The 11,753-nt window shown below is 40.1% G+C and overlaps 1 protein-coding gene across 1 annotated transcript in view; it reads left to right on the forward strand.

Moving 5' to 3' along the window:
• The window catches only part of ACBD5 (acyl-CoA binding domain containing 5), a 30,151-nt gene extending 20,046 nt beyond the window's left edge, over positions 1 to 10,105 (forward strand). The window contains exons 8-12 of the mRNA XM_041408616.1: positions 1,087 to 1,363; positions 2,612 to 2,811; positions 4,326 to 4,376; positions 4,664 to 4,773; positions 8,130 to 10,105. Coding sequence (XP_041264550.1) covers positions 1,087 to 1,363; positions 2,612 to 2,811; positions 4,326 to 4,376; positions 4,664 to 4,773; positions 8,130 to 8,142 — 651 coding nt within the window. The 3' untranslated portion in view covers positions 8,143 to 10,105. The remainder of the gene's footprint in view (positions 1 to 1,086; positions 1,364 to 2,611; positions 2,812 to 4,325; positions 4,377 to 4,663; positions 4,774 to 8,129) is intronic.
• The last annotated feature ends 1,648 nt before the right edge of the window (positions 10,106 to 11,753 follow it).

An 11,753-nucleotide genomic window follows, 5' to 3' on the forward strand; every position in this document is an offset into this window, starting at 1 on the left:
TAATTTGATAGAAGTGCTGCAAGCTGTTTTATCTAGTTGATTTCCCAACCTTGTGTATCGTTCAAGCTTGTTTGAAATTCTTTAATTGAAGTGGGTGGATAATTTGTCAGAGTTTCCCAACCTGCATGAGGAAAGTTCCAGTTCTGCACAAAATAACAAATGTTCAGGTATATGTAAAGAAATACACAGGTAGAGCTACAGGTCAATAAGTTCAAACTAGAAGAGGTTCACTTAAAGAAATAAATAAAGCTGTTTCTTGGAAAAGATGTAGACAGCACTCTGCCCTTCAGATCTGATGATCCAGAACTGCTATTCTACAAAAGTGGGCAGCAGTTTCCATTTCACTGCCCCTGATTTTGGTTGTTGTGACTTCTCCATGAAGTTCTTTTTCGGCTGACTGAGGTGCTCAGTCTGCTTCAGTGTATCCTTGTGCAAGGGCCTGTCCTTGCCCTGTGCCAAGGCTGCTTGAACCACCCACCAAGACAGCCCCAGGACAGAACCTGAACAGCACCTGTGTCATGCTTTTTTACTGTCTTCCTGCAGTTTTGAGTGAGAAACTGGTAGAATACTCTGCCTTTCCTTTGTTTGGTGTGAGGTGCAGGTGCAGCCAAGCTGTTCGGAGCAGGCTGATGATAAGCTGCTGCTGTCTTTGCTGTGAGTGCAAAAACTGCCTGCCCAGGGCTGCTGACAGCATGGGCCTTCTGACCGTGCCTCCCAAATTCAAGGGAAGAGGCTGTTTCACTGTCCAGGAAGTAAAGACAGTTTTACAGGGGAAAATTGAATGGTTTTAGACATTAATGTTCTATTTTAGTAATTATTGAGTATTAGTGTATGTTGGAAATGTCTAAAGAAATTCCTGTGGTATCACTGTTGTGAGATTTGCCTGAAATGCCTTCTCATTCTGGAAATAACATTTAGACAATAGTAAGTATATTCTACACAAAAACAACTGCTCCCCTTAAAAGAAGTCTTAATTCTGGGCAAAGTATTTTCCTAATGTGAAAGTAAAGATGATATTTTTTTCCTTTTTAATGTTTAACTGTCATATTTTACAGAATTTAATTACTTGCTAATGTTAATTTGTAGCCCTTGGAGATCATCACATCAGCTAAAGGATCTTTAAAGCATTCATCCCATTTCTTGGATGTAGATCACAGTCCTCTGTTAGAAAATACGGATTTTCCAAGGCGCACTTGCATGACTTATGGGAATCTCCAACCTGGAAACACTGAAGAGGGAGTAGCTGAAGAACAAGGTGAAGTCAAATGTGGAGGAGAAGATGGCAAAGCCAGTAATGGAGGTCCTCACAAGGAGAAAAAAGGTGGAGAAAAAGCCGATTTCTACAGTGTCAGAAGAGGGAGAGGTACTGTGACCCTGTGTTTGTGTTTCCCACTCTCCTCACTGCCATAAAGTACTGGTGTTTGAGGAGCACAGTCAGCACTGTCCAGTGGGACAGCCATGTCTGTAGTGCTTCTGCTCTTCACAATAAAAATAGATAACAAAATGCCTGTTACAGCGGGTAACTTATACTCCATGCTGCTTATGGCACTTGGGTTTTTGGAAATGTAATCCTCAAAACCACTCTGTGCCTGAGAGGAGTTTCTTTAGAAGTTACATACTTATTGTTAAGACACATTTATGTTTATATCTCTGTGGTGGTTTATTTGAAACCATGGAATGCCATGGAAAGTGACAGTGAATGCCAATCAATGACATACTGTTTTGTATGTAATTGGAATGTTAGCCACACCTTTGAGTGACTCTGATACTATCCATTATGATGCTTAAAATTTAATGGTTCTTAATCACATAATAACCTACATGTTCAGTTTATGTTGGACCTCTGCACTTTTTAATTCCATAATACTTCTAACAGTGTCACCTGCAAGCAGCACCAGATTCCACTGGTATGATCTCTAAAGTCAAGGATAAAATCAGTTTTTCTTGTAAAACCAAAAGGCAGAAAGTATTTTGTTTTTATATAGCATGCCTTTTTGTATAGCACCTATAAATAATCAGATGGAAAAATTAAAAAGAAAATCCAAATAAAACATTTATGTTGAAAACTATTATAAAGAACGTACTATAGTTACTATCTCCTCTCTCATGTTGTTTTATTGAAGTTTGCTACTTCCAGGCAGAAATATGACAGGCTAGTTAGTGGTAGTTGTATCTAGTTTAAGGGAGTATTGTTGATTTCAACAACAAAATTAGAGAAAATTATCTTTTCTCTTCACTGTATTCCAGTGATCTTTGTTTTCCAGCTGGAGACTTTGCCAAACTTAAAACACATACTAAGACAGATCTTACTTTTTTTACTAAGGCAGAATTTACTGCTGAACTTGACTGGTTGTGTGTTAATAGCTTTTTGTAAGTGTTCTTGCAGTTCTAGGAATTTGAATGATACTGTCACACTAAGGCTATAGGGAAACATCTCAGATGACATTTCAGTGACCTCACAGTGCTGCTGAACTGTCTGAATATAGCCCGTGACGAGGAGTACCACACTCCTGGGTGAAAACTCAGGGAGAAAACTGAACTGTTAAACGTCTTCAGTAGAGCTGTAGCCCATTCTGTGTTTTGTGTTTCTGTTTTTCCTCCCTCCCACCAGGGCATAGACTGCAGCCTTTAGGAGATGGGTCCCAGGGTGGCCAGATGGGCAGTGGAGGGGACGGCGAGCGCTGGGGCTCCGACAGAGGCCCCCAGGGAAGCCTCAATGAGCAGATTGCAGTGGTGCTGATGCGGCTGCAGGAGGACATGCAGAATGTCCTGCAGAGGCTGCATATGCTGGAGGCTGTTGCAGCATCACAGGTACTATTCTTTGGAGTTATTTGATCACCTTTTATTAAATGTCCTTGGATATTTTTGTGCTTTTTCAGATTAAAATTTTTAACAATATTTTCTTAAACTGTGAAGACATTTCAGTCACGTTCTGTAGTTGGGTCCAACTTAAAATTTCCTATTGGTACCTACTCTTAGCAGCCCAATTCGTAACTCTGGTACATGTAAACAAAACCATGCCTTTTTTACCAAGAAATTAACCATATGTTATTTCACTGATTTTTGATCAGACTGATCTTAGCCATAGTTATTGATACATATTACACAGGCTCTATATGGACACTCCACAGTTAATGTTATTAGTGCATGATCCCAGAGAATTCAAAGCATTTTCAAAGAAAGTGAGAAATAATCTTTCAGATGGTAAATGTTCACAGGCAGAACTTCACATTCCATTTTTCAGAATGCAAAAGACTTGATTGTTCATTGCTTTCTTTCTTTGTGAAGTAATCCAGCTTTATTGGAATTGTACATGGTGTCCTCATCCAGCCAATAGAACTCTTAAGCAAGTGTAGACATTATTGATACAGTGTTTCTTTTTTCTTTCTGTTTCAATAGAACATGTTGTGAATATAGTTGAACCAGCAACCTGAAAATGGTTTTGTTTGACTTGCTGATATATCTTGATCTGCATGAAAATGAGCAAGCTGTACAAGCAATATCCTATGGGATGCATATACTCCAAATCTTAGGCAGCCACAGAAAAGGATTTATTAAAACCATCATTTTGCTGAATCACAGATATTCAAGAATCTAATGTTTGGTTAAACAGATTGGTTTTCTATCTTTGCCTGAGCAATATAAGTAGTAAAAGATCCTTCCCCAGCAGTTCATGCTGTGCTTGCTGTCCTTACCTAAGGAGAAAGAAGCTTCTGTTTCATGTTGACATAAATTAAGAAAGACCTAGAAAACCAGCTGCTTTGCTTTTGTGAAAGCACCACAATAGTGTATGGGAATAGTCTTGAAAAGATTCTGATACTTCCATTATCAGGATTGCCTGGAAGACATGGAACAGTCTTTCCTTTACGGTGTTAGACATGCCTGTAGCTGTAGCCCAGGCAAACTAAAACAGTGGTTCTGACCTTAGTATAGACTGGGGTTCAGACATGCAAGCAGGCAAATTAAGCTGCTGCAGTTTCTGCTCTGGGCTGGAACTGGGACTAGACCAGAGGTGAGAAAGTTGCAATGACAAGTTGAGCAGGGGAGCCTTTAAAAACTGTAAAGAGGTCTAGTAAGTGACACTGATTCATTTTCTAAGACACAGAGAAGTGATAAAATTACTATAAAGATTAGTGGAAACATGAGAGGCAAGTTAGCAGCTGTGTGGGATCACGTGGGGGTGGTTCTGTGCATTAAACTGTGATATATACAGATTGCAAAGCCATCACAAAATGAAAAACCTCATATTCTTGTTTTGTGAAGAAGAAAAATTTTAATTGCAGTTTTCTTATTTTATACTTAAAAGCCTTTGTTTGTATTTAAAGGCAAAATCTGCAACACTGCAGTCAAATTACCAGCCCGCCTCCTCTGTCAAGGTAAAATACTGTTTTTATGATGTGTAGAAAGTGTGAACTGTGAAAAAATATTAATTTGAATATTTTGTCTATAGCTCTTGGTATGTGCTTTTTGTATTGTCTCTTCCTTGATTAGAAGATAAAAAATAATCTGTCTGAGGAAATTACTTCATAGATTAATCTTTTCTTACAGTCTTACTGTTATTTTCTTTGGTACTGTAACCTTTGAAGTGATGAGAAGTATACAGGTGGTATTCAATATGTGCACACATACTGCTCACTGGATTTTTTTTTTCTGTTTTCCTTAGAAACCATCATGGTGGCCCTTTGAAATTTCACCTGGTATTCTAGCTTTTGCTATTGTTTGGCCATTTATTGCCCAGTGGCTGGTACATGTGTATCACCAAAGAAAGCGAAGGTAAAGATGTGCATTCAATAGAACACATACACTGTGTGTCACCTGTCATATTATTTAGACAGGACAGAAAATTCTTTGCCTTGAAAGTTTGTCAGTATGAGAAAGTACTGGTTAATTTGACTTCATATGTAGTATGCTTTATATGTGGCAATTTATGTTAAATCTATGAAATGTGATGCAGGATAAATAATTCTGAGCGCACACAAGTGGGTGAGGCTGGATAGTGTCTTGGGATAGGCTTGCAAGTGTCACCATAACTATTCTTTGATCCTCTCACTCATATTTTCTTGAGCCAGTTTCACTGCTTCTGGACTTCCTAGTCCTTTTGTGCCATAACAATTTTTTTTTTCCTATGACATCCTTTGTAAAGTGCTGTCACCTATGTTTAACATCTTCTAGTACCTTACTATGATATTTTTGTAACATCTACTTTGACTTCCTTCAGCTGAAGGGTAGTTGTACTCTGATCTTGCCTTTTCTCACCTCTCTAAGCATCAGAAGATTGAGTGTTCTCTAGTTACTGTCTGCTTACTTCAGCCTCACACCTGGTTCTGTTAGCTTGGTATGCTCTTGGCTCTTACATCTTTTTCCTCTGTCAGACTGCAGAGCATTTGCGTGTGTGTATCTTAGGAGAATTAGCTGAATTTGCCCTAGCTTTTTAATGTTTGCTAGTTTTCATGGTATAGTTTTCTCCCCTGTGGTAAACCACAGAAACACAGAGTGGCTGAGGTTGAAGGAAGGCTCTGCAGGTCATCTGGTCCAACATCCTTGCTCAGCCAGGGACACTTAGTATCTGGTTGCCCAGGACTGTGTACAGGCAGCTTTTGTTTGTCTCCAAGGAGGGAAACTCCACCACCTCCCTGGGCAACCTGTGCCAATGTTTCCTCAGAAATGCTCCTGACCTTTAATCATCTTCATGGCCCTTTGCTGGACTCTCTCCAGTTTGTCCATGTTTCTTGTGTAGCCAGAGGCAGACAGAACACTCCCGGTGTGGCTTCTCCAGTGCTGAATAGAGAGGAAGGATCACCTTGCTCACCCTGAAGGGATAATGCTGATAATGTTGGAAGGGAAGCCTGTAACACCACTGGCCTTGGTTGCAAGGGCACATTGAACACCACTGGCCTTGGTTGCAAGGGCACATTGCTGGCTCATGTTCAGCGTGGTGTCCACCAGGATGCCCAGCTCCTTTTCTGCCAAGCTGCCTCCCAGCTGGCACATACTGATACCTGGAGTAGTTTCTCCAAGCAGTGCTGGACTAAGCACTTCTCCCTGTTGTATTTCATAAGGTTCCTGTCAGCCCATTTCTCTAGCCAGCTGCAGTCCCTCTGGATGGCAGCACCACCCTCTGGCATATCAGCCACTCCCAGTTTTGTGTAATTCACAGCTTTGCTGAGGGTGCACTCTGCACTCTGCCTGTCATCCAGGCCATTGCTAAAGGTGTTAAACAGGACTGGTCCCAGTATCAGCCCCTGGCATTCACCACTAATTACTGGCCTCAAGTACACTCCTGTCACTGATCATCGATCTTTGGGCCCAGCCCATGGCTTTGTAAACAATACAGCACCACAGAGGCTGCAGATCTGCCAGGGAGCTCCCCTGCCTCAGAGCTGTCAGCAGCAGCATCGGTGTTGCTGCACTGTCTGATGAAACCAGAGATTGCAGTGCTGAGGCTTTCAGGCAGTTATGCACATTTTGCTCATTCTTTGCGCTAGCGAATGGAAATTTCCCCTTGTCAGCAAGGAAGAAGTTGGGGTGGTTTAAATTAAAACTATTTGTTTTAAGTATTTTACTTGAAGCTTCTATGAACTTCAGTGTTCTGCTAATTGCTCTTGCATGGCTGTGTTTTCTCCCTCTCTCTGAACAGTGTGCTGTTCTTGTAAATATTTTTTTATCATCTGTTCTGACCTCTGTAGCACCCTCAATCCAGCAACAGATTCAGACAGAAATCAGTTTTTAGAAAAGCACCTTTCCAGCAATTTTTCTAGTAATTGTCCTAGTAATTCACTGCTTTGATGAATAAACACATGGTACATTGCTTTTAGTTTGGCTTGACCAGATTCAGTTTGCATCCATTGGATTTTCCTGTATCTTTATGCAGTTGACAAAGAGCCTGTAATGTGTTTTCCATGGTTACGTTTTGCTGTCACCAGGTCATCTCATAATCTCTTGCTTAAACAAAACAAATGGAGCAACTGGAATCTCATATTTAAATTGTTTTCCAGTCTTAGAATGATTCTTGTGCTTCATTGCCAAATGCTTCAGTTTTTCAGCACTCTTTTTGAGTTTTGGACACCAGGATTTGTACCAGTGGTAATACCACTGTTGGTGTGAAGCACAGAGATAGCATAGCCCCATGTTTTGTTTACTCCTTCATGTATTGTTTTGAGATGAACTTCAATAATAGAAACAACTCAAGAATTTTGTGTGTTCTTGAGCTTTTCTCTGTTTCTGAAGTCTGTTCACAGGCAGAATTTAAGGACCATGTGCTTCTGCAGCACATTTCTATCTGGAGTTCTATCTCCTTTAACAATGTGTAGGAAGCTGATCAAGTACACTCAGTGAGAAAACAGAATTACAAAATGAGTCCTTTTCTCATGTCCCGTGGCCAGTTTCAGCTTGTGCTCTTAGGCAAGGTGTGTGAGCTCTTAGGCAATAACTCTTCACAGTGCCTGCACTGACCCTGTCAGTGTACTTCTAAATTATGTGAACTGTCCCTGCAGCAGAAACCATGAGTCTCTGCTACCATGCAAAGTTCTCTTGTGCTGCAGCTGTGGAGCCTTGACTTCTAAACTCTTCTGCAGTGTAGCAAATTCCATGTAACTGGTGGAGGGACAGCCTGCTGTAACCAAGAGCTTTGTGTTTAGCTTTTGTCCAGCACCTCTTGACCTGTCCCCTGTTCCTTTATGGGGAACTTAATGCTGAAAATCTGGGGTACTCATACTGGAGCCTTCACCAAGAAGGCTTGAAAACCAGAATCCTAAGGGCCCTAAACACATATATAGAAATATATTTTCATAAAAGTTGTCTACGTTCAGCTCATGATTTTAAAACCCTCTAATTTTAAGTTTAATGGAGTCATGGGGAAAACAGCTCTTGAGTGTTGCTCTGCTGAGCCAGCACACCACTGAGCCAGGGTCAGGGATTTTTCTGTGGAATTCCATCTGCAGCTCCAAATTCTTAGAGAATTTTCTACTCCTTGGTGTAAGAGAGCAAATTTTGGGGTGTCTTGAAGCGCTGTAGTGTTTTATTGGAATGGAAACCTTTCACGTGTAACCTTAATTGATTTGTTTGTTTAGACAAATGAAAAATCATCTCATATGTGAAGGTACATTAATCTAATCTGTTTCCTCTTCTAGAAAACTGAACTGAGAATTCATGACTATATTTACGGACTTCTAGGAGAAGATGGCCCTGGAAAGCAAAGGAAGTCTGAATTCTCATAGAATCTCAGAATTTGGGATGATCTTCCTTATGTTACAGTAATATTTTGTACTACCTTCGAGCTAAATGTTTAAGGACTAATATTATTGAAACTTGAATGATTCACAGCTCCTAGGTAACAAATAAATTGAATAATTCCATCCTCAACACCACATGAACAATAATTATTTTGGAATGTGCTTGTGGATGGGTCTTCAGTAATTACTGGCACTGCTGATGTCAGTTGATGAAGAGAATAACATCTCTGTAAAAGAATACATGAAAAATATGTAAAACTGTCACTTTAATATTGAAATAATTTTACAATCTCAAGATCCCTGCCTGTTTTTCCACAGCATTACATATTGCCAGGTGAAAGCTCTAAAAAAGTATAAATTCAGTACATTGTAAGCTGTTGGAAAAATACAATATAGTGCTGAGGAATTCAACTTGTTATTTTTGCTGCTAAACTAGTGTGGGGCAATTTCCATATAAATTAGTCAGAAATGAAGTTGAATCCTTCACTTATCCTGTAAAATTGTAAAGAAGATTTGGGTATTTGTATATATCCTGAAAGTTAGAGCCATTAATAACGGGGGGACTGTCAAATACAAGTTTGGAAACAGCATGTGGTACAAGGGATCCATGTAAAGAGGCTGCACCTTATCTTTTTAACTTTCATAACTGTGTTCTTGTTGACAACAGCTTATTTTAACTGAAATGCATAGTTTAGGCACAAGGTGCATTAAAATGAGATGAAAACTAGCTCAGTAGGTCTAGCTTTAAGCTTTTAAAAAGCTCAGTGCACTGTAAGTTTTCTGTTGGCAGTTAAAGTAAGATTTAATGTATTGTGGATTTTCCCCAAGTCACATCATGAAACATATCAGTTCTGGTATGTCTTTCTTATCCTTCTACTTCCTCTCAGAAAAAAAAAAAACCAACCTTTTCAGCTAATTTTGGAGCTGATATTTTTCTTTTCCCCACAGAATATTTATTAACCCATATACAGATAGAGGTAGAACTTGTGAAGTTTGCTCGACAAAAGCATACTTTACACTTAATTTTTAAATAAATTAATATATAAGTTGTCTAAATCTCTGGAAAATGCAAATGCACTAAAATTAGATTTGACAGAAAACTTAACAGTTTGCTATGAAGAATTATATCACAACATAATCCATGGTTAAGCTCTGAATCTTCAAAAATTTCACCATTATTGATGTGCGTTCATTTTCCACCAGGACTACATCCTACAAATAATTTTTAAGGAAAGTTTTTTTGGTCCTTCCTGAAAATATTTTATAGTTTGGAAAACATTTTTCATATAAGCTATACTGTATAAAAATGTAATCACAGAATTTAATGTTGGTTTTACCAGAGAGATTTTAATCTTGTTTTTTAGTTATGTGAAAATTTTTTTTAGTTATTTTCCCCTTCTTCTGATTTTCTTATTGTAAAGCTGAATTAAAAAATAAAATAGCTGTAACCTCTTTGAAGACTGCTGTAACAAGCAGATTGTTTCATGTGCCAGAGATGAGTTTTGGCATGAAATGTACTGAAAACTCAGGTTTGAACAAAGCTTATCCTGAAGTTCTGCTGGGACCTGAAGCCATTGTGCCTGAGCTTCAAATCCCTAAAGTGACTGATTTCTTATTATAAGGGATAGAAATCATACAGGAGGGACACTTGAGCTTGAAGGTCACATGAAACCCCAGCCTCCTGAAGCAGCATGTCTTCTGCAAGGACAAACCACCCTGGAGTGCCTCCCAGCTCGTGTCACCTGTAGGGGTTGAGCTCTTAGAGATGGGACAGACATTCCCAAAGGTACTTAATTACTAACCTCTCCATGAAATAAATGTAGGCTTGTAATATCCTTGTTATTTATTCATATTTCAATAAATCAATCCCTTAATATTTTGTATTTTATCTTGAACTTAACATTTACTAAATGCTGTATACCAGATGCTGTGTATACAAGAGCCTGCTGGCTGTATCGTGAAGAATCAGTCAAAACCTGAAAGCTGTAATACAAAATAATGTCACTTGAGTAAAAATTCACTTGTAACTCAGAACTGGGCCTATCTCAAACTCACCATAAATTGAACAGATTCCTAGTTGGCAGGTATTCCAGCTTAAAGGTAAGGAAAACTGGTTGTTTTGGTTTTTTTATCCTTTGCCCAGGTACAAAGAGACACAGCTTTGCTGTGGAGGCAGTTAGCACAAGCAGGTGGCTGGAGCTCAGAGCTGGCATACATGCTTCAGCCTGTGCTCTCTGCAGGAAAGAGTTCTGCATAGCACTGGAAAGGGCCAGAGCCAGCCCCAAACTGCACTTGTGAAGAAAACATCAGCCTGGTTTCCTGCAGCAAATCAGGCTTCACCTGAAAGGCAGATGTTTGCTCTGCAGTTTGCCCCTTATCAAACCAGATTAGACACTCCATCCCCTCAGAGCTGCTCAGCTGAGAGCATGGAAGCAGAGCTGGGTCTAAGCGTGCGCATGGTGCAGCAGCCTCAGGGCTCTGCTGCTTCTGCTCTGGTGCTGAGGAGATGGAGCCACCATCCTTTCTCGACTCATGTGGTGAGTTATGCAGAGGAGACTCACACCCCGCAGGAGTTACAGGCTCGCTCAGGACTTTGCTCTCCCGCCATTTCAGTACACAGTGCAGCTGGTACTAAGGCTTACAGGCAGGGGCTAGCACGTTATGAGCTAACTGAAGGGCATACAGACCTGTACTGAAAGTGACAGCTTAAAAATCACTGCCTTTGCTGAGGTAGTGGGAAGCACTCAGGGTTTCTTTGTGTAAAAATCCATTTGCCACACTCCCAGCAGAGGAAAAAGTAACACAATAAAGAAAAACAAGATGCAGAAGCACAACTGCAATATTTTATTTCATATATTTACACAAAGGTAAAGTGAGTTTTTGAAGCATGAATTTTGAAGTAAGTGCAAAGTGAACTTTTGGAGAATGAAGTAGAGAGGAAAAGAATGCATTTTATTGCCAGAGTTAGCATGTGGCAAACCCAGTCATGCTTCAACTGGAATCTCTTGGCTCAACAACACACGGCAGCACTTCAGCACCTTGGCCCCCAGACACTGCCCCATGTGCAGGTGAGCCCAACAGCACATGAGGGCTGGGAATAACTGTCCAAAACTGCTGCCTCTGTGGAACCAAGTACAACACTGCTCTCTCCAGTAGTTTTCAGGTGGACTGTGCTAATGGCTGATAAACAGCCTCCCAAGATAACCGGGAAGCTACAGAGTTCACGTGTAGGTTATGCACATGAAGTTTAGGCCTTCAGGGAGCACCGTGTAACAGCTGGAAGACTTGCCAAATGGTATTCCACAGCTTCTAAGCATCAGGAACTTTTGCCAGCCTACACTGTTATTTGCAGATCTTTACTAATAACACTTGATCTCTTCCAGCTACTACATTATACCTTTTAAACTTCTACCTGTAGTATTTCAAGTCAAGCAACAAGTGGGACAAAACCAGTGGGACTAAGTTGACAAGGAATTCCATGTTGAACAGTAAAGCTAGGATTCACCTTTTTACAAAAGATAA

Source organism: Onychostruthus taczanowskii, unplaced genomic scaffold, assembly GCF_017590055.1.
Source record: "Onychostruthus taczanowskii isolate IOZ18803 unplaced genomic scaffold, ASM1759005v1 scaffold3, whole genome shotgun sequence".
Lineage (NCBI taxonomy): Eukaryota > Metazoa > Chordata > Aves > Passeriformes > Passeridae > Onychostruthus > Onychostruthus taczanowskii.